Source organism: Diadema setosum, chromosome 16 (genome assembly GCF_964275005.1).
Source record: "Diadema setosum chromosome 16, eeDiaSeto1, whole genome shotgun sequence".
Lineage (NCBI taxonomy): Eukaryota > Metazoa > Echinodermata > Echinoidea > Diadematoida > Diadematidae > Diadema > Diadema setosum.
This window is the reverse complement of record NC_092700.1, coordinates 13257798-13282103: the sequence shown is the minus strand read 5'-3', so window position 1 is coordinate 13282103 and position 24306 is coordinate 13257798. Positions and strand designations below refer to the sequence as shown.

Sequence of the window (24306 nt, the reverse complement as noted above, 5' to 3'; positions counted from 1 at the left end):
ACTCACGTCACTGCCAAACATGCCTTTGAATAAACCTCGTTATTTTCCAGCTAAATGTTATCTCAATGAGCCCAACAGGTCGTCTCGTTCACAATGATAACGGACAATGACAATCACACCGTACACCCCTTCACCTCCCTCTTCCATTCACAGTAAAGAGCTAGGAACGCAATGTTCCGTAATGTTGTTCACATTCCACATATTGTGAAGCCGGAAATCTCGCTGGTTTCGGTATCTCTGAGAGTGCAAAATGATAACATTTTGAAAATGGCAAGGGTTCACAAAAATGGTCCTAAAAACATAACGCATTAAAGGGACTTTTTCAGATGATTTTCATAATTTCACATCATGTAGTACATAAATCGACAACTCCGTGTATAGATTTGTGGAATTTATTGTGGTCTTGTGCAGAGAAACAATATTTTGAAAAACCTTGAACAAATTACACTGAACAAGGATGATGACATAGGAGGTTCACATATTTAAGAAATGTGCAGTTTAATTCCATTACAACACCGCTTACTTGCGAGTTCACCTGTGTATAAATCTATGCATGCCTTCTTTTGTTCTGCTTCCTTGAGCCCCAACTCATGAATTCTTACGGCGACTCTGCCATGTCATCATCCTTGTTCATTGCAATTTGTTCTAAATTTTGAAAATATTCTTATTCTTCATTCCAATTATCACAAATTCTGACACTCTGTCCTCAGTATAACTAATTTATAATTGTTCAAATGAAAAAATCTGAAAATCATCAGGACGTCTCCTTTAACCAAAATTTCGTCGTGCGCATGGCAGATTGTCGTTACAGTGTGGGAGTGCGCATGGCAGATTGTCGTTAGGGTGTGGGAGTGCGCATGGCAGATTGTCGTTAGGGTATGAGAGTGCGCGTAGGGTTAACAACATTCTGCCATGCGCACGGAAGTGCTCTAACAACAATCTGCCATGCGCACGGAAGTGCTCTAACAACAATCTGCCATGCGCACGACGATTTAAGAACTCAGTGTCATTCTATTGAAAAAAAAAAATAGAATGACTTTGGTGCGTGTTTTGGGTAGCTCTGTTGTGTAATACTTCCTTAGCAAAAGAAATTAGCTATGACTCTTTTTCAGCTAATAAAATGCTATTACTTATTCTTTTTTTTTTGGGGGGGGGGGCGTTTTGGTGTATTGGGCATGCCTCTTTCGTACTACTTCCATTGCAAAAGAAGTTAGCCATATCCCTCTACAGCTGAATGACGCCATATAGGTGGGACCCTTTGGGGATACTGTCTGGGGGCCCGTACAAAGATAAAATTAATGACTCTTTTGTTTTCATATTAGATACAACCAAAGGAACAATATCTACCGATTTTTGTCCATGACCCCAGATCGGCTGAATGAATGTATATTTAGGGGCCCTTTTTGTGCCCACTAGGCTTATGGTATACGATGTGACTTGCCAGTAATTCATTTTCCTGTCCTTTGGCCACATCCTAGTATAATGAAACCATCAAACCCTTTTGTGACCCTTTTCGGCCGATTTAATCGTCTGGGGCCCCGGCCGAAGACTATGCGGGATGACACCACATGGTGGGCATTTGACAAAGTAAGATGAGACAAAAAGGCACTTACAGCATAAAAAAGGTAATCTACATATATCAACTATATCGGCATTACGTATACATACAATGTGGAAGTCTTGCAATCAACATTTGGCAGAGGTGAATGTGATGCACACATTTATTAGAGTCTCAGTTCAGAGCAACAAAAAGTATCCTTCGCGCTTTGCGATATGTGGCCAATATATTCATACCAAAACAACTGACAAATAAGTGAGGATATTATGTTTTGAACCATTCACAGACGGTCATTTAATCATGGACGAATGTAGAGCTTTTACCTCATGGTAGCGATCCAGCAAGGAATCCCTATAAGAGGCATGCAGAATGAGAAGAGCCAGAGAAGGATCATGTAAGGCCATTTCTTGGCGCAGAGGGTCTGACAGGTGCCCGGTACAGCGTTTCCCCCCAGCAGCATATGGCCGTTATGTGGATAGTCACCAGAATAAGTTGTTGTACTGCCACGGGAAACATGTTTGCCAGTAATGTTCTCATATGAGGGGATGCACAAGCAACCGGAATACACCTGTTACAATGCGTGAAATAATGTTACTGACAGAGTACCAGTATAATATCTTGAAATGATACTTCGGCTAACATCCATTTAAACTTTTTCTTTTGAAGTACTCTTATACATTTCTAGTGGCTTAGGGGACTGATTCTTAATCCTAATGCGACAGTTTAGATATACTTTGGTACCACTGACCTGGCGACAGGCTACTTTAACACAAGAGACATTGGGGAATTGGGGCATGAGTTTCGCAAGGTCATTTTCCACGCATTGCTGCAGACAATTGAACTTACTTGGGTGTACAGACTGGAAGCCGAGCTTATTTGGAAGAACATAGAAAAATTTGGAAGGGAGCTTTGAAGGTCTTTAGGGAACATGGTATTCATTTGTATATTGTTTCACCCTAGCGATAACATCTGTCAAATTCGCTGCAAATTTAACCACGCCTTTTCAAAGAGATGAAAATATACAATTTAGAGCCCAATTTGGTCCAACCCTCCTTCCTCATATCTGTCATGAAGTTATAGTCACTAATATACTTACTTATTGCACTAACTTAACTCTTTCACTTCTGGTGCTACGGAGGAAGTTTTTTCAAATTCTCTAATTTTGGGGTTAAATCACATGGGTTGCGACGGGGGGGGGGGGGGGGGGGGTGGGATTCCCCTTCCAAACCTTAATGCACTGTGCATCGGAGGCCCCATAAGTGGGGAATGGCGTCCACTTGAACAGATACATTATTATCCTATAGGAAAATACCTGTCAAGTTCGGTGAAAATATGAACCTGCGTTTTGAAGGAAACAATAAGACACGGAAATTGGAGCCAAATTTGGCTCATACCAACCCAACAGGAACCATCTATAGTCTTCAATCTACTTACTCATAACACAACTTAGCTTATCACTTCGGGTTGTAGAGAAGATTTGTAAAGATTCTTCAATTGTTCTTTGCCTCTCCCCCTCATAATGGGGTTGGGGCAAGTGTGGAAAAGCACCTATTTGTACAAATTGTATTCCTTCATAACAATGGCACTTGCCAAGTTCGGTAATTTTGACCATACGTTTTCAAAAGGAAAATGAAAACGTAGAATTTGGATCCAATTAGGCATCCTTCAGACCCGTCATGAACATAATTGAAACTACAGTCACCAATGCACCTACTAAGGCAGCACTAATTTAGCTCTGTCACTTCTGATCCAGGAAGATTTTTAAAGTTTCCGTAATAGTTTGAAGGGCTTTGAGATAGCAGTGAGAAGTTTGGTCAGTGGGCAATGCTTCCCTCAACTTCGGTTTGAAGAATCTCGTGGAAGAACACTCCGGAAGTCATGGTTTTCCTGATTCTTTTTTTCTCTTAATTGTGAATATCACAATTTTGAAACATTTGTTCTCTAAATGGGTGACTAATACCCCTATTACCTTTTTACCGTCAACATCACTCATCTCTTCTGAGCAGCCCGCGTGGCAGGGGGAAAAGTACATCACGCTGTCGTCTCCACAAACCGGCTCGTAGTAGTTTGAACATGAGCAATGAAAGTTGCATGGCGCAGTCAGCCCCCTTTCTCCATTGACAATTGACACAGAACTGATAACAAAGAACGGAGAATATCAGTTAAAGTTCAACCATGAATTCTAGTTCCATGAATCCTAAGATGCTATTTTGGTGCCTGGAACATGTCATTCGTAAGATGTCAATATCTGTAGAATAATTGCATTTCGCTTGGACAAACTATAAGGTTGTGCTTTAGTTCAGACTCCTGCAGCTTTCAGCCAGTCTGCATGAAGAATTAAGATGTGTGTGTGTGTGTGTATGTGTCATACGCGTGGTGTTAAGCGGGATGTTTTATATGGGCACAAAAAATATACTTTATTTACCCCATCCGATATATCATATATATATATATATATATATATATATATATATATATATAAAAGTCTCGAACTACTGCTGCTGCTGCTGCTGCTCGCACTTGCTCGGTGCACTCAGGCGGAACGCCAAGGGCATTCATACGTCATTGCATTGAAAAACTGCCTGTGTCATTCCCACTAGGCAGGAGGGATGATGCGTGTACACTCGTGCGAATGTGCACTTGACGTGGGTAATAAGTTATAGTTTCATACCCTGAAATTGTATTTGACACAATACAACACTAGTTTATGTGAATTTCATGAAAGGAAATAATAAACTGTGAATGAACTATGAAAAAAATATGTTTTTGCGTATTTCATTCATAAATCCTCTTATTTCAACCCATCTGTAATCACATCTTACCCACTTGCAAATCGACGTGTCCATAACGTCCTCGAGCCCCCCCCCCCCCCCCGAGATAGCGCTGGGACATTCCATTCAATGACGGGGTTTTTATTTTGCAACGTTATCAACTAACTCTCATGTAAGCAAGTTCTTGCTATGGCTAATCTATTTTATGCTTAGATAACCTAATTCAAATTTGCAGAGACATAGAAAAAGATTTGTTTTACAATCGTGATACGTTCAACTACTCATTTACCCTGTACTGGAATCCGCATGTCTGCTCCGCACGTGTTATCGCAAACTTCGATCGCGATGGCTTGTGTGTAGAGGGGAAGCATGGGGCCGGGGGTGAAAAAAACACGCAGCACGTGGCATGGTACAAACAAATCGGACGTAAGAAGTCGTACATTCATGAGCTAAAACAGACAAATAGCGAAATCAATGTCCACTTAAAAGGTCTTGACACTGTAATGTATGTTCCAAAATCATGCTTGGCTTAGTTTTGAGAGGATTTTCTACACTCTGAAGGTTTTTCTCGCTCGAGATCAGGAATGAGATCGCTGAACTAGCTACTCTTACAACATGTACTGTAACATGTGACCGCTGCAGATGCATCGAAGTGCGAGTGCGGCATGCTAGGAATGCACCAGCTACGCGGTGTGCTAAATTCTTGGGGCGAAATTAGACTTCATTGTTCAGCCCGTCTAGTATTTATATTTTTATAATAATTCTAATTCTTCGTAAAATCACGATTAAAATTCTTGATATATTCGTTTTATATTTTAGAAGAGTAATATGAAATATTTTTGGGGCTTTTTTCAGTCCGAGAGAAAAAAACAATTGAATAAAAAAGTAATAATAAATAAAAATTCTTAAATCAAGTCTAAATTCCATGCGCCTTCTTGTAGTTACCCCGCAGTTGCCCACGGATACGATGCATAAGTAATCAACTGTTTACAGAGTGGTACCTACCCTACTGCTCCTGTTAGATTGTAATTGAGAGCGATTGTAATTTTTTCGGTGGTGTTTATAGTTTTATAACCCTAGAAAATAAAAAAGACAAATTCAAACATCAAATGGTGTGAAAGTTTTAGTCAGAATTCCCTATCAATATCACTTGTTGCCACGATAGTTTTCAGATTTCACTTGCTTCATTGTCGAAGCTGTTCGACGTTTGAAAGAACTGCTTCACAAGAACTCACCTTTGATTTATGATTTATTTTCACAAATAAGAATTTTTATCACTTATATATTTTTTAATCAGTTTAATGTCATAATATTTCATGATGGTATGTGTTCTATCTTTACATGGCAAGGAAACAAAAAGGATAGGGAAGAAATGAAGAGGATAGAATGAAACACCTGCTCAGCAGGCTCTTTTTTTTTATTGATTTAACACAATGGTGAATGGTTAACGCAGTACATCAGATTATAAGTACAGTTCTAAATAATTTATTAGTTGAAAAATTAGCAAAGAAAACGGGATTTCATCGAGTTCTAAATGAAAACTAAATTAATTGGCATCGCCATTTTAGATCTAATATTCACTACAGAATAGACCTAATGCAAACTTATTGTCAAGCTTTTGGTTGAGTTTCTTTAGAGAGACAAATTTTGGTAGCACTAGACCCGAGTGAACAAGCAAAATGAAAAAAAAAAATGCAGGTCTCTAAACCATTCCTGTCTGTGCACGAGCGAGCATCAGCCACCGTTTCAGTGTCACTCTCGTCATCGGCCTAGGCTACTCGTGTCGTACTCGCCATCGTCAACGTCATGCTCATGAGGTCATGGTCACACGAAATAAATTGCATCATCATAAGGGTTCGTACATCAACATCACCAGAATCATGGACATTATCATCATCATCACTATCATCTCAACCACAGCAAATCCCTGAGTATCACTCCCATCATCATCATACTCTTCACTCTCACAAAACACATCAGCAAACGAGACGTAGCTAGACATTAGTTATACACAAAAATGAAACGGAGGTGGAAAACGAGTAATGAATACACGTAGACTATTGACAATGGTATTTTACCGTAGAAAAAAATACACAGAACATCTTGCACCGGAACGATGAGGAAAACTAGGGTGAAAACCCGATGCCTGGAAGACGAACGATGAAGACACTTTACGGTAAAAATGCTAACTGTTGCGACACGGATTGTCGCCCCTACACGGATTGTCGCCTCCTGCTCGGGGCGACAATCCGTGACGGGCGTTGGCGGCACAGATTGTCGCCCCCTACACGGATTGTCGCCCGCCCTCGAAGCACATTTTGCTGGGTAATATCGTTCTGGACATAATCATTGAAATACTAACACATAACTTACATGGCTACATCCATGCAAACATGCCATGTAAAAAGTCATGGTGAGGTTTCAAGGAAGTGTGTATGTGCGCGTGCACATGATAATTTAGTGTCCGTTTGTGCGTGTGTGTGTGTGTGTGTGTGTGTGATGAAAGAATGTGTTTACTATGTCATTTTTTTGCGTATGTGTTTTTAGCTGCGCGTGGGGAGGGATAACTAGTAAGCTGTTGCTGGCATAAACGTTGATATTGATTTTATCAGCAGCTTTGAATTTGATGAGTTTGTTTGGCAGATTTGTATAATTATGAATTCGGAGTGGAGCTTGCGTGCGGGCAGATGCTGCTTTTCTGCATACGGTCCATTATGTCTTATTTATCAACATTGGGAAATCGTTTCATCAGGAAAGAATGTGGTATCGGTTCGGATGTGCGTCGGTATGTGGGAAGGGGGTTACATTTCGTTATTGCAAAAGTTTGTTACTCTGAAGGCTCATTCGTCCGAAGGCTCATTATTCCGAAGGTTCGTTATTCCGAATTTCATTTTTGGATCAACGAACCTCTAGGTAAAGGGAATTGTGTGTTTCGGATATTAAAATGAAGCCTCGGAAAAAAACGAAACTTCGGAATAACGGAACCTTCGTGTGTGTGTGTATTTTGGTTGGTGAATGTGGGTGTGGGATGATTTAGGTTTTGTTTAATCAGGGGTTCAGTGGCGTACCGTGGGTCAAGACATTGGGGGGGGGGGGCACCTCATGGCAGCAACATCAGAATTGCATAACGTAACAATTAAATGCGAGCGAGCTTGAAAATTTTGACATTTTAGTCCCCAAACTGCCGTTTGTAGCTATATATAATAGTATGTATGTATATATATATATATATATATATATATATATATATTTGCTTTGGAAATTAAGGGGGTTGCATGCACCGGGCGCAACTGCTGGCAGTTGCTGGCACGAGAATGGCATAACGATTAAATGGGAGCGAGCGAAGCGAGCGAGCTTGAAAATTTTGACATTTTACAGTCCCCAAACTGCCGTTTGTAGCTATATTTTTTTCGCTTTGGAAATTCAGGGGGGGGGGGGGGCGCACCGGGTGCAACTGCTGGCAATTACTGGCAGTAATATCAGGAGAATGGCATATAACGGTTAAATGCGAGCGAGCGAAGCGAGCGAGCTTGAAAACTTTGACATTTTATGTTCCCAAAACTGCCGTTTTTAGGTATATTTTTTCGCTTTGGAAATTAAGGGGAGGGGGCGCATCGGGCCCAACTACTGGCAATTACTGACAGCAACATCAGGAGAATTGCATAGCGATTATGCGAGCGAGCGAAGCGAGCGAGCTTGAAAATTTTGACATTTTACAGTCCCCAAACTGCCGTTTGTGCCGTTTGTAGCTATATTTTTTCGCTCTGGAAATTAAGGAGAGGGGGCGCAACGGGCGCAACTGCTGGCAATTACTGACAGCAACATCAGGAGAATTGCATAACGATTAAATGCGAACGAGCTTGAAAATTTTGACATTTTATAGTCCCAAAACTGCCGTTTTTAGCTATATTTTTTCGCTTTGGAAATTAAGGGGAGGGGCGCACCGGGCGCAACTGCTGGCAATTACTGACAGCAGCATCAGGAGAATTGCATAATGATTAAATGCGAGCGAGCGAAGCGAGCGAGCTTGAAAATTTTGACATTTTGCAGTCCAGATACTGTCGTTTGTAGCTACATATATATTTCTTCGCTTTGGAGGGAGGGGGCGCCCGGTGCGCCCCCTGGATCCGCCACTGGTAGTCAAGGGTGTCGGTTTATGTTCATGATTGGGGGCGGTATGACCAGCGAGGGGGCGTCGAAGTGACCAAGCGGGAGAAGGATGTCCAAAATCTGCACTTTATATAGAGCATCCCCTAATTTGTTTGTGTTTGTGAGTGTTTGTGTTTCATATAGATGGAAAAGTTAGGAAATAGCCAAGGTCAAGTCTTATTATTGGCAATGCAAGGCATTTTAATATAGACTAGTATGTAAAGCAACACTGCAAAATCAATGATCAAGCTTTGATAGCAAATGTGTACAACCTATCAAACATCACATTGCGCAACATTGCAGCGACTCTTTTTGCCATTCCGATGTTTTGAGTACACTGCGCACATCCTGCTTGTATTCAAAATGCCAACCAGGAATCACACTGAATCACAATCTTTTGTCGTCTCCGGGCTTTTTGAACAATGTTTCACTTTAATACCTCTTTAATTATATGGTTAAAAGAAATCTTACAAAAATATCTTTTTTCTTGATCATCCTTTCATGTCGATTTCAAAAGCAGTTTACTAACCCTTGAATTACCATTTTGGTAGGTTTTTTTTTCTTTTTTTCTTTTTCTTTTTTTTTTTTTACCAGAGGATTGGGGGGGGGGGGGCACGTGCCCCCCCATGCCCCCCCCCCCCCGTAGTTACGCCACTGCAGGGGTTGGTGGGTTTGGGATTGGATTTGAAGAAGGATAGTTATAAATGGTATGACAGATGTTGGTAGGATTTAATATTTAGGATAGATGTAGGCCCTAGATTTGTTTCGGATGGGGAGGGGAGGGGGTGGTCGGGTTTTTTATGACTGATTTCATTCTAGATTCGCGTAATGTATTCGTGTTTTTTTATGTATATGCCCTTGTAAGTAAGAAGGTGTTACATGATCCAAACCAATGTATTCAAGGAATATAGGTTTGGTAGGGCCCTACATGTCAAAACTTTCTCGTGAAGAAATTGTTAGTAGGGTTGGTTCATGGCGGTTCTCGAACCGCCGTGAACCGTGTCCCAATGATGGCGGAAAGCACTTTGACTACGTTCTCAACACGTTTTGAACACGGAGCAAACGCGGATTGACGCGGTAGTAACACGTATCGTCCCGGAAGGTGGAGGAGTCCAAACCAAGCCCATGTAGTTGGATGCAATCAGAGCCCTTTCACTTGTCCTCAATGGGTTTCAACGATGAGCGTTTTGCTTTGTTAGGTAAACACAATTTTAAAGAAATTATGAAACGTTGTAACCACCTGTGTTTTACAGATTGATATAAGTGATGCAACAACCAATTACCTTCAAGTTTCAATGTGACTTTTCTCTTTTTCTTTTAATTCTTAAAATATCCGTATTAACTGTCATTAAAAAGACATACCTATCAAAGCAGAATCCAAAATAGTTTCCAAAGTTTCCTGTTCATTTGTAGGTTTATTTATCAAGTTATGTACAAGTACTTGCTTGTTTCAACATCTCTCTTTTTTTTTCATTCTTTCTTAATTAAGTTTTCACATAATTATTTGGCGTGTTGAATTTAAGATCTTGTTGCTTGTTTATCCATGTTTTCACAAAATTGCTCCTTCTTATCTTTCAGAGCTTCTTGTGAAATATGAGCCTAGGAGAGTTCCTAAATCGTAAGGGGAATCTGTATGTGATACCCTCGATCCATTACGACAAACTACTATAGATGGCAAACGTGGTTTATGCCGCCCCAGAACTGTGGAACAGCATCCCAAGTGATAGAACATGCAAATTCCATCAATAAGTCCAAAATGTTTTTAAATACTTAACTGTTAAAATAGTAACATAGTGATTGTAGATGATGATTTATGCAACATGTTACTGTTTCTGAAATTACCTTTTCCTGTTTATCTTTTTGTTCCCCCTCTAAAGCGCATAGAGACCTTGCCAAAGGTATTATGCGCTATATATCAAAGACCGGTAATGATGATGATAAATGATATCTTTAACAGCAGTCAATAAAAAAGACATATTATGTACATTATACATTATCAAAGAAGCATATTATAGTATTATGTGCATAGTTTCCTCTTTACTTACAGGTTCATGTAACATAATAATGGTGTTTTTTCAAGTTTCAACATTGCTTTTCCCTCTACTCTTTTAAGTTTCACTATATCTGTATCAACATGTCTTACAAAAATGGCATACATAATCACGAAAGCAGAACCTAACATATTTGCATTATAAGTCTTCTGTGTGTAACACGTTGCTGGCCATCTTAAAAGCTGTTAAGCTTTGATAAAATTATGAACTTACCTTTTAATGTAAATGATGTACTATTCAACATACCTAACAACTTTTTGAACATTAAACTTTATTTGTTACTGTATATGTGTTAAAGAAGTAAGGAAATTGTAGCATTCAATATATTTGCCCGATCTTGCATTATGGGTTCATCTTTGCGTTTATCTCCATTTTTTACTGCTCCGTCACGAAGTGTCGCCGGAGCCATTATTCTCTTTTAAGTTCATTGTTTCTTTTCGCTTGAAAATTATGGCGGTGTTAACACGGTATTATCACGGATCCTGCGGTGCAAACACGGAGGATGCCGTTCTTAACATGATGAACGGCGATGTGAACACCGTCCATTTCAAACCGCCAAGACCGCCACGAAAAATTAAACATGTTTACTTTTTCTGGCGGTTCCCCGCGGTTCCCCGCGGTTCCCCGCGGTTCTCGGGGTTCATGGCGGATGGGTGACGGATGACCACGGTTTGTGTACGGTGTAAACACGGTCTTTGGCGGAGCACGGCGATTTGCTGAACCGCCATGAACCGCCATCTAAACCGGCGATGTGTGATTGCATCTTAAGTTGAAGTGAGATTATTTGTGGTATAAATTGACAAATGGATTTGTTTCTGTTTCGAATTGCCATTTGTAACTTTTTTTTTTCATGTTACACCCAGAATGAGTCGATTTATGAATGATTTGAATGAAATCAATGAATATCAAGGAAAAAAGTGTTGAGTTGGTTTATTTGCATGATGAGGATTTGTTTGAGTGTTTGTTGGTGTTTGTTTGTATTACGTATGTATTAGCGGTGTGCAATGGCAGTTCGTTTGTGCTTAAATCAACTAACGATTGACAAATTTTTTACGGCGTGTGGAAATTATTCGCTCATGCATAAAGCATGCCAAACCTATTCTGGGACAAAGAATAGTGGTATGGCCATTCTAGTTTATAAGACTGATGGAAGAAAATGACTGCAGTGAAAAATGAAAAAAGACAAATAACATTTGGGGAGGGTACCTCCCTCGTATGTATTTTCTCTCGGTCTCTCTCTCTCACCTAGCCTGCCTCACCGCTGATATTGGTTCACACACCCATACTATTTTTAGATCAACGCTGGTGTGAATTTTTTAAACACGTGCTCATACACTCTGAAGGCGTTTGTATTGCCACAGTAGCGCCGCTATATTCCACATACACACGTAAGCATACAGGCACACGAATACACACAGACAAACAAACCACTACCACTATGACCACCACACATGCACAGTTTCTACATATTGTATTATTATACTCCAAACACACACACATACACACACTTACACACACACACAGACACACACACACACACACAACAAATCATACACATCACATATCATGCAGCTCACAATACACACACACACACGCACGCACGCACACACACCCACACACACACACAGACACACACACACATACGCATAACTTACCAGTCATACCCATCCCACCAAAGCTTAACACCGGAGGAACCACCCCGAGCCCGGGGCGACAATCTGTGACGGGGCGACAATCCGTGTCGCAACAATTTTTTTGCCAACACGGATTGTCGCCTTCGAGGTCAAAAACTGGGAACTGCACAAGCGTCACGGATTGTCGCCAGGCGACAATCCGTGTAGGGGGCGACAATCCGTGCCGCCAGCGCCCGTCACGGATTGTCGCCCCGAGCAGGAGGCGACAATCCGTGTAGGGGCGACAATCCGTGTCGCAACAGCTAACACGAAAACAAACGAGTGGGTACCATACGTACCATAGTGTACGATGTTCTCGCACACACGTAGATAATCTACATCGTGTTCAATCAAAAAACTCAACAAACACTCGAACAAAAACTCACCTCTAAATTGTTGCAAACGAGATAATCACTTTAAAAAAAATGAACAAAACACTCTCAGAAGTACGATTGAACTCTGAGAATAAAAGATATAGAATGATACGAAAGCGAAAGAGAGAAAAGAGAGAGAAATGGACGGGAAACCTAGACAAGTTACGCAACACTCACTAACGTAAATGGAATTAATTCGACACACACATACAGGTAGGTAATTATATATCGTCACGCACTCTCTGAGGAGATCGATATCACGATACCGCGCGTAAGAAATCACTGCAATTGCTGGGGCAACAAAGATACATGCGCGCTGTAAACACGAATATCGATTAGTTTCTCAGCAGGCTCGAACCCCTGGTAGGTGTTTTGGCCAATAAGAGACATTCCAAAATAGATTTCTTTGCATAATTTTTTTTTTTTAGAGTCCATGAAGGATCTCTGTGATTGGCAAAAATTATTCTACAGCTCCTGGCTAAGTCTAGCCTTTTGTCAAGGCCCTCTCGCTGTAATGGGCGAGCGAAGCGAGCCCAGCCGAGCGCGCCAGCGCGAGGACCTTTTGAGATCTGCTTCCCACATCATTATTCACGTGAACCCTTCTGAATACTCATTTTAATGGCTTCTGGTCAACCAATGGAATGACGCGCTCCCCGCATCCTCAGCCTTGGTGTTGTCATGCCTGTTCGCATGCATCACTGACCACCCGAGGAGGTCTGCCTCGGAACTCTACACTCTCTGTGTGTAGAGTTCTGTGAGGTCTGCGGCAGCGGCGTGCATTCGCTCTGTTCAAATCGGGTTCGAGCAGACAGACACGCTGATTGGTCGACTTTTTCTCCCGAAATCGGGGAGCAAAAGTCGGTAATTCAAAGGGCTAACAAAAGGATGCGAAGCAGATCTCAAAAGGCCCTCGCGCAACCCCACTCAGCTGGGCTCTCTTCACCATACAGCGAAAGGGCCTTGACAAAAGGCTAGGCTAAGTCTGGGTAAGCACTATTTGGGCACCCGTCCCGCTTCATCATGAATATTCATCATCTACATGTATCCGTAATACCGTGGAAATACATGATTTTTACATTTCCGGGGAGCGTTTTTACATTTCCCGGCAAAACTGAACATTTTCTCCATCTCCCGGCGAGACGTTTTAACATCCCCCGTTGATGCAATTTTTCGTGATTTTTATATTTCCCGGCGATACCTTTTTACATTCTATGACACGTATCCAGCGTTCTGCCATTTACTAGTACACTAGTACAGAATCTTACTGCCTGATGAATATTCGTGATGAAGCGGGACGGGTGCCCAAATAGTGCTTACCCTAAGGAGTCTGAGGCACAGGTCGTAGGATGCCCTCTTTTGGTCATGAATAATGCACCCCACGCTGGATGTGGGGTATCCCGCGAATGGGTTAAAGACTCCAAAATCTATATCTAAGAATGAAAATGTGTGATTTCTTATTCTCATGCAAAGTAGATATAGTATGAGATACAAAGGTATGAAATAATCATTTGAAACCACATTAAATGTATAGATCTGGAGGGGCTTTTTGTATAAACACACTTACAAAAGTAACTTCTTAACCTTTGCATTTTTACTATTGTTTATGAATGATATAAAATGATTTGTGGACTGAATGTCTCTTTCATGAAAAAAAGCTTATCTTGCAATTAGTCCAACATAAAAATTGAGATGATTGAAATGAAAAAAAAAAATGTACAATGCATAGATGAATGAAAATAATTGAGTGTATGATAAGAATAAAAAAAAATAAGTGAAGTGTGTGGAATATTTCACATGAATCAAGAAAATATTTGAAGTGCATGTAATATTTCACGTGAAAAAAGAACTGTCCTTTATTGTAAAAAAAAAATGAAAAAATGAAAAAAAAATACAGAAAAATCAACAGATGAACAAGTACATAGGACTACTAAAAATTACACAAAATAATTCTATGCCAAAAAATAAAAACAAAAACAGCAAAAAATTACAGTCACAAACATAACTACATAAAACTACCAATGATAATTCTCAACTACACAAAATAATATGCAAAAAAAAAAAGAAAAATATCTTTTAAAATCAATTGAAAACAGACTAAATGAAGATTACTCAATACTACACAAGATAAAAAAATACAATTCTACTATATGCCAAAAAAGAGAAAAATTCTGCCATAGAAAATAAATAAAAAACTATATAAAAACTACTTATACAAAACAAAACGAAAAGTTCTATGCAGAAATGAAAATAAAAACAAATTTCTGCCATAATATTTACAGTTATAAACAACTACTCAATAATACCCAAACAATAATTTTACTTGCTCAAAATAATAACACAAATGTAAACTATACACCGTTAAACGACACTGTCATCAAAATACATATCCCACAATTGCGTAAACTATATAAAAAAAAAATACATGATGCTTGGGTGACCCGCACCTCGTCATAGTTATTTTTTGTTCATATTTGAATCACATTTCGTCAATGAAATTCTATGAAATCACCTTCACATACAGGAAAAATGCTGAAAATTCCAATGGAATCACACGTTCACTGATCGATATCGAAAATTTGCAGCTATCGTCGCCAAACGCGAACGATGCGGAATAGTTGTGCGCTAAGGAAGGGGCCCCTCAACTCGTCACCAGCGTTCCCATAGACTTAGCACGTAAAAGACGTGTGCGGATGACCGTGATGTTCCCATAGACATACACGTAAAAGATGCGTGCGGGGACAGTGGTGATAGCATTTTAACACGTATTCCGATTAAAATTTCAGATTTTCGCGAAAAACTGTTCGGTTTTCACCACAATTTGTTTGGTTGTGGTGGCCCTGCCAATTTTCCAGCGTACTGAACACATTCCCGGTCATAAATGTTTGTTTAGTGAGCTTAAAACAATTGCGGGGTGACGGTATTCGGGCCCCTGACGAGATGCCTCGCTATACTTGAGAAGGGACGCCGAGGCGCGTAGCGCCGAGGCGGCTAGTATATATATAAACGACATGACACAGTGGGTCAGTGTATGCTGCAATTGGGACACGTGGCCCACAGAACTACACATTCAAAACTTATTGAATTATTGTTATGACAGATTGGGTGTATAGCAGATGTTGCTTATTTTGCCATTCCAAATCAACGAAACCAAATGATTCCATAAAACCTTTTGAAGCATATTGAAACTGCTATTGCTGCTTACGTGTTGATGTAATTGACAGTGACCCCGGCCAGTGGAACATTTGGACAATGCATAATGAATGCCAAGGCGAAGATCATAGAGCCCGCCACTGCTGTCATGGCCAACTTCATCATGCCCTTGCATTCCAGTTTCAGGACTTTCATAAAGAGACCGGCGGCGATGGCTCCAATGAAATGAGCAGAGGTTCCGATAATGCCTGCCAAAGTTAGATAGTTACATAGATACATTCCACGAGCTCGACATCATGTGAAATAAGCCCACAAGCTATACGGTGTCTATGAGCCGGGCACTAGGCGAAAAAGGCTCAAGAGCTCAATGTTACGTCATAGGGCTCGATTTCCGTATATAGTGTCGAGCTCATGGACCCTTTTTTTTTGTTCAGTGCCGAGCTTTTGTGGATGTTATTTGCCTAGTTTTGAGCTCGTTGGCCTTATTTGCTTAGTGTCTAGCTTCTGAACCTCTTTTACTTAGAGCGTGTTTATACAGAGAAGCAAAATACGCGCTCATGCCGGCTCATGCCGGCTCATGCGAGAGGACCTCTCGAATTTTGCTCTGTATAAACACGGCGTATGCCGGCATACGCCGCCAAATGCAGGCTCATATGAATGCGAGAGGTTCCGTCCGCCACCTTTTGAGGTGGCCGATGCGAGAGGAGCCTCGCGTATTTTGCTGTGTGTTTATACAGACGACCGAAATTCGAGAGGTAACCGGAAAGCGTGTATTTTGATATCTGTCATGATCGAACCACGTCTTCTCCTTCTTACTGAAAAACTGGATTTCAATTGATCATTAGGCCGGGTGGTTGTCAAGAGGAACGTTACAAGAATGACCTTCAAGCTTGGTGGTCCTGATGACTTTGCCGGTGCCATCTTGATTTTTTTTTCATTTTTTCCCATCATGCAATAAACTGCACTGCGAACGTGACTGACCTATGCTTGACCCCAAAATTCGAGAGGTCCGGTTCAGCTGAGGTCCGCTGGCATCGGCTCGCATCGGCTCGCATGAGCCGGTATTTTAACTTCTGTATAAACACGAGAAATAAGCGCTCATGCGGGAGGTAAAATACCGGCTCATGCGCGCCGATGCGAGAGGCTCCTGTATAAACACGCACTTAGTGTCTAGTTCGTGGGTTGTATGACTTGTGGGTGTAAGACATATCAACATTTTTTCAATGTCTAGTGAACCTTGACTCGTGGGTGTCTAGCTCGGGAGATGACCACAAAAATATCTCACATGCAACTGTGATTGCTCACAAGTATGAGTATAACATCGAACACAATTTCCCTACATAGACAAAAAAGGCTTGAGAGCGCAAAATTTTGCCGAGCGCATAATCTAAGTTAGACATTTAATATTTTATCTAGTTTTTACACCCCGTTTACAAATTCATCACGTTCTTAAAAAAGGGGGAGGAATCAAATGACACAGTACATGAAAACTGGATTCCCTCAGTGAAAATTGCATTTCTATCCCTTGACAAAAAAAAAAACCCTTAATTTCCATTCTCACAAGGCCAAAAAAAAAAATTAAAAATCCTAGTCCGCAAAGACCGAAACGAGGAGTCTCTAGAAAGGTGCACACACAATTGCTATGCAATAAGTAACTGTTGGACTGTATCGGAAACCTAAAGTGGCAGTTTTCTTGGTAAAGACTTCATTGCAATTGAAGGGAGGAAGAGGAGGAGTAGGATGAGTGGTATGAAAAAAATATGAGAAAGTGCACTTACCAACATACATGCCCACATCGCGTGGACTGATACCGAATTGAATCTCAAAGAATTTGGGAAAGAAGAGGAAAAGTCCGGCAGAGATGAAATATTCGGTCACTGCGATGAAGCAAAGGCCCATAAAAGGGATATTTGTGAATATCTTTGCAAGAGCACGAGGCAAGTCTTTCATCGAGTTCCCAAAGCCAGGACGAGAGTAAAACTCGCTCCCCTTCTGAGCCTGGTTTCGGCGTTTTTCTACCATGGCTTTCGTGCCTATGGATTAAAACAAAGAGATATGTAATGGAAACAGTTAAAGGCAAGACCTTCATGGTGCAATTCCATTTCACTGTACAGCTGGCGTTAAAAGATTAAGCAAAAGTCAATTGAGGTTTTATTCAAACTTGGTTGTATATATTACAAGAAAGTTTTATGTTTCCACTCAATGGTAACATTGCTTACAACCTTACATGCCAAAAAAACAACAAAACAAACACGTATTGTATATACACTATATATATATATGGATATGTATGTATGTATATAATATATATATTTGATAAACATGAATAACCTTTCTCGAGAAAGAGCGAATCGCTTGAAAATTCGTGTGCCGAAATAAAGAGTGTTGGTGATTACAGCATGAATTTGGTTTCAGTTTTATTTTTGATATTATCACGCCACCACGTGGACAACTTACTCAATGTACGTATATATACATGTATATATGTATATATATATATATATATATATATATATATATATATATATATATATATAAAGAGTCTCAAGTACGCCATGGATGCAACGATTACAAAAAATTTTTATTACAAAATAAAACTATACGTACAATAAAATAAAACTAAAACTATAAAATAAACTATATAATAAAATAAAACTATACGTATCAGCGCTCTCCTTGACAACGCAGCTCCAGGGCAACGCACTACGCGCATGACGCGCATAGCATTGTTGTTATGATTCATGTTTATCATTGTCCATCATTCTTTGCACTGACGAAGGTCTGAGGCAGACCGAAAATTTTGTAATAAAAATTTTTTGTAATCGTTGGATCCATGGCGTACTTGAGACTCTTTCTTCTAATAATTACAACATTCGAAGTCCAACACGTGGAAAATTCCAAGATGAACATTATATAGTTAAAGTATGATAAATCGGAGCGTGACTTTGGCAAATTCCAATGAAAAGCTATCAGCCATTCATGTTTATCATTTTTTTTGTGTGTTTTTGTTTTTGTTTTTGTTTTTTTTTTAAACACCAAAAGCATCCTTCCATCTTTGGGACCCAGTCCATGGATGCGCCGTTGCTACGCCAAGCGCGCACAGGTAAAGCTGCGCGGTTACCATGCACTGTAGCAGCAACAACCAGACTACACGCATTCCATCTAAACGCAGATTAGTTTTGAAATCCGTCCGACGAGGAGCAGACGTATAACCTTGTGTGTGTGTCTGCTTCAGAAACGGATTTTAAAGGTGCATAGTCCCGGTAGTGTAGAGGGCGCTGTTGATGATACTGCCGATCACCGTCAGCATTGATACGAAGATTACCGAAGTTGAGTTGTCATCAAGAGTAAAGTGCGTAGGTGTTGCTAAGTAAGGTTGCCTTCGTTGTCATCTCTGCGCATCACGCAGTCTATAGTAATGCCAGGGTGCGTGCATATGTGCTTCTTATTATGACATCACAAAAGAAGTTTGTTAAAGCTGTCATCCCCCTCAGCCGAATCATGAGCCAAACTGTGATCGGACCACTAACTTCAGTGAATCGGACTTCTTCGGACTCGGGGAAGTGGGCCACAGCGTAAGCGCTAAAGAGGAGTCGTTAGCGTATGTCTCTACAGGAAACTTGCGCCGTGCGCCCGCGTACGCATTTGACTAAAACACCGGGACCATGCACCTTTAAAGTGAAAACAAAGTTCTGGTAAGGGCTTGAGAACCCGTCTGGCACCATTTCATATTTCCTTGCAATATATCGAAAGAGTCTACAAAGAAACTTACCTGGCTGAAGCGGTTTGCCGGAATGATGAGTCGTTTTGGAGTATTTTGAGAAAAATAATAAAAGTCGGTAGACCGACTTTTATTCCAGAAGGCTCCAGACTAACTTGGTCTCAGGGAAAACTCGACCCTATTTCAGACAATTTACACACAGTTCGTGATCGCAATGATCATCAGTACTCTATAATACTACGGGTACCGAACGAGGCCTTACTGAGCAGACAGGAAAGTGCGTGCTAATCCTGTACAAAACAAATGGACAGCGCGCGGTCCTCAAGCCTACTAGTATACGCACATCACCTCAGTTGCTGAGAAGCGCGGTCTTTGAAGTTTTTGTTGTTGTTTATCAAGCGTCTTTCAACAGAACCCCAAATTCCGGGTCTATCGGATTGTATCCGATAGAGGGGCCTCTAGAAACGCACCAGTAACGGTTTCTTTCCGATGCAGATTCCGATACCGATTCCGATTATCTTTACCGTCTAATGAGGTAGTTCTTTCCGGGGCAGTTTCCAGTGTCAGCGCTGTAGAAACACGCCAGGTTCAATAATCCGATACTGACCCGGAAGACAATCACCAGTTTGACATAAATGTGGCCATGACTTTAATGTTTTGCTGCTACGTTAGTTGGGTGTCTCCAACACGTCCGAGTATCAAAGATCATCTAGTCACAATTTGCCTGAGATTTGACTCACTTGTAAAGAAAATACTCTGAATTCTAAAATAAAGAAAAGACACACGATTACGAACAGGGGTGTTATTTTTACACAGTCACAGTTGCGCTGTAATTTTAAAACCAAGGCAACTAACACTATGTTAACGTTAGATTCTAACTTTCGTCTAGGCCTAATGCTTTTTAGCTCGGAAAAGACAAACTCTAGTCTAGCAAACTAGTGTTAGGGTTTGTTTTACGAACTTTTTGTCGTTCTTCTAAAGGTTCGTTACTAAGAAATATGGATCTTGGTATACGAGTAGCCGTACGACGTTTCGTTAGTCCGAAAATGAAAGGGAATTCAAACATTCATTTATCGAAACATTTGAAGCACATTTTCTCAATCCAAAAGTGGAAAAGGTGAGTCCACTACATTAGATGCTACATACATATAGGGGTGTAGATGTCTAGAATTCTACTAGATCTAGTTAACATTAGAGGTAGGGTGCTTACCTAACAAACTTTACGTTAGAATCAACGCTATCTAGGCATCCTAGTTCCTACTTCTAAAATCTAACGTTGGAATCTAAAACTAACGTTACACTACAGTTCTATAAAACTAGTCTATAAAAGTTCCATAGACCCTAACGTTAGTTTCTACGTGAATTAAATCCTACCTGCCCGAAGAGGTCTAACACAGTTAACAGTTGATATTAGGCCCTAACTGTTAGGCCTTGTAACTGTAATGACACACTACACAGTCGATCCTAGTTGTAACGTTAGGCTGTTTGTGTTAACGTTAGACTCTAACACTGCCAGTTAGACTAGAATTTCGAGATCTAGGCCCCTAGATCCTACTGTACTGTAGTAGGTCTAACGTTAGGGCCTAATTTATATTTAACGTTAAAGGGCCCTGAAATTCAAATGCATGTTGATTTGTGATGATTTAAAATACCCTCAACATCACTTTTGTGGTGATGAAACGAGTATCTAACGTTAGAAAAATTCCATTACTTTTAACGATTTTTTCTTTTATTATTCTTCAGATTAACAGTTAACACTTAACGTTAGGCCTACTTGGGAACGCCCACAAAAAATCCTTCCAAACTAGAATTGTGGAAACGTTCTAGACGTTTCCAATCAATGTGTAGTATGTTCTTCTTACAATTACAGAATACCGGTTTTGCGTCATATAAATTAGCATATTGGTGCGTATAAGAGCCGCCGGAGGCGGCTCTCCCTTAGAGATGAATTTCAGCCCGAAGGGCTGAAATTCGTCTTTCCCGACGTTTGGGGCCCCAAAAAAGCCCGGGAACGGAACGGCCGTCAAAAAGTAGGTTGACCACACAATTTTTATGAAAATTGAGTGGTTTCGGAGGAAAACTGCTCTAAATCAAGATAACTCGAGTAAATCGACGATAAAGAAAATCGAGCCGATTTTGACGGAACTATTTTAAACGTGATGACGTCATCACAGCTGGCAGCCCTTCTTCCTTTCACTCTTTTCGACACAAGTCATTCACAAAGAGATTTTTCTCCTCCCTTCACGATCAATCACACTACTCTAGTTTGGCAAGGCAGCGCGTATACGCGTATTGTCAAGAGACAATTGCGCGCTCAACTGCTATACGTACTGTACACTGTACTAGTAAACATGCGCGCGTTCTGCAGACTCAATACGCGCTAGGACCACTGCCACACGTACGCATTAGCTGTTATGTGTACACTGTGACTGCATAGAGCCAACATGGTGGGCTGTCAAGCGCATCCACACAGTGCGTAAGCTCTACTGCAAGCTAGCACCAGCAATTAGATAAGTGATTGTTTTCTAGTCTCACCTAAATTTCTATCGTTTTCTAGGATACGGACTATCCTCAACTCCTAAAAACGTGAGTATACATCGTAAATTCGGGTAAATTTTAACGGCTAGTCTAGACTAGCATCGTCGGGATCTAGAACTACATTATCATCGCTATCGGGGGACACCCCCGAAACCCCCGAAAACCACGTATGAATACCACACTTCTCACCGCACAGACCAAACAAAACACACATAAACAAATGCAATCGTCGACAGCCGAATCACGGACCGTATCGCAGATCGGATTAATATTTTTGATGGTTGCTATCGGCAAGCGTAATTACGCTCTTTTCAGAGCGATTTGCGCTCTCCGTGATTGGTTGCCGGTATTCTGTAATTTACCCGAGATGACCTCATCTGTCAATCATTGGTAGGCCCTAAAGAGGTAAAAGTAGGCTACTGAAATATTTAACAAAAGACATTGCATTTGGAATACACTTTCCCCTCGACTCAGCAAAACTTGCATGTTCCCTCGCCATGTTTTTTGTAAGTCACTTTAATATAATAGGGTAAATTACCAAAACCGGTATTCTGTACAGAATACCGGCAGCCAATCACGGAGAGCGCAAATCGCTCTGAAAAGAGCGTAATTACGCTTGCCGATAGCAACCATCTGGTAGTAATCCAATCTGCGATACGGTCCGTGATTCGGCTGTCGACGATTGCATTTGTTTACGTGTGTTTTCTTTGCTCTGTGCGGTGAGAAGTGTGGTATTCATACGTTGTTTACGGGGGTTTCGGGGGTGTCCCCCGACAGCGATAATAATGTAGTTCTAGATCCTTACGATGCTAGTCTAGACTAGCCGTTAAAATTTTCCCGAATTTACGATGTATACTCACGTTTTTAGGAGTTGAGGATGGTCCGTATCCTAGAAAATGATAGAAATTTAGGTGAGACTAGAAAACAATCATTTATCGGGTCCCCCATTATCGTTGGTGGTGCTAGCTTACAGTAGAGCTTACGCACTGTGTGGGTGCGCTTGACAGCCCACCATGATGACTCTATGCATACAGTACACATCATCCACACATAACAGCTAATATTATGCGTACTTGTGGGAGTGGTAGCGCGTATTGAGCCTGCACAACGCGCGCACGTTTACTTGTACAGTGTACAGTACGTATAGCAGTTGAGTGCGCACATGTCTCTTGACAATACGCGTATACGCGCTGCCTTGCCAAACTAGTGTGTAGTGTGATTGATCGTGAATGACTTGTGCGATTGTGTCGAAAAGAGTGAAAGGAAGAAGAGCTGCTAGCCAGTCAGTCCGCAGCACCCGATAATTCGCTCGTATTTATTCAACTCTTATGCAAGCCCGCTCTAGGCTTGCATACGTAATGAGCTGCGTAAGGGGATTTTGTCCTTGGGCTTTCGACTACAAAAATACACCTTATGTTCACAAATTTGGTATTAAATTCAAGGAAAATATGTGAACTATCGTCACATGTGACTCAAATTATTATAAATGAAAAATATCATAGCGTAATTTGAGCTTGAAAACTGATGAAAAAAGTAATTCGTGCAGTACACGTTCAAAACGTCAAAAAATACCAAATTCACCTTGCGTCTCAATGAAAATGCTTTATTTGGTAGTCCATCACCTAATCTTTGTATCCATGTAAAAATCTTGACAATTTGTTGCTTAATCCGGTCAGGAACCAGTAAAATATACATCGATGTCAGTGCTGATCAGCTTGAAACCGTGCAATCTCAAGAGTAAGCTCTCTCATTGGACAGCGCTTGCATTCAGCGCTTGCATTACGTCATTACGCTGCTACATAACGGTTTCATGCCACTTGCGGTTTCTTGGCACGCGTGTAGTTCAAGCGCTGAATGCAAGCACTGTCCAATGAGAGAGCTCTTTCGCGCCAATGTAACACTTTGTGTGGAGCATACTTCCGGCTTAGGAGTGAATTTTATAGACATTTCAAAACGGAAAAACTAGTATAAATCATGCTTGCGTCTCCTTGACTCCAATATATGATTAGCATCTAAGTTTCCTCTCTACGAAAAAGCCAAAATCAGAAACAACAGTTTCTTAATCCGGTCAGGAACCAAAAAAGAACTTTAGACGACAAAAATCTTCCGTGAAAAGCAGGTAAAATTTACGCAAATTCAACTGATTATATAGTCATGATAAGATCCGATATTATACGCAAATTTAGTATCAAAATAAAGATCAAAGTCTGGAGAACAATTTACCGTGACTTGTAGCCATGACGAATTTATGTACAAGTCGCTACACTGTGAAAACCATAGCCCTATCAAAGTCTCGCAAAATCTCGCACGACGAGACACCT

The 24306-nt window shown here is 40.8% G+C and overlaps 1 protein-coding gene across 1 annotated transcript in view; it reads right to left on the bottom strand.

Moving 5' to 3' along the window:
- LOC140239543 (solute carrier organic anion transporter family member 4A1-like) overlaps nucleotides 1–24306 on the bottom strand; it is a 180901-nt gene that overhangs the window by 36582 nt on the left and 120013 nt on the right. Inside the window, exons 7-10 of the mRNA XM_072319377.1 lie at nucleotides 17505–17759; nucleotides 15779–15974; nucleotides 3528–3693; nucleotides 1882–2126 (exon numbers count right to left, since the gene is read on the bottom strand). Of these exons, the coding sequence (XP_072175478.1) occupies nucleotides 1882–2126; nucleotides 3528–3693; nucleotides 15779–15974; nucleotides 17505–17759 (862 nt within the window). The remainder of the gene's footprint in view (nucleotides 1–1881; nucleotides 2127–3527; nucleotides 3694–15778; nucleotides 15975–17504; nucleotides 17760–24306) is intronic.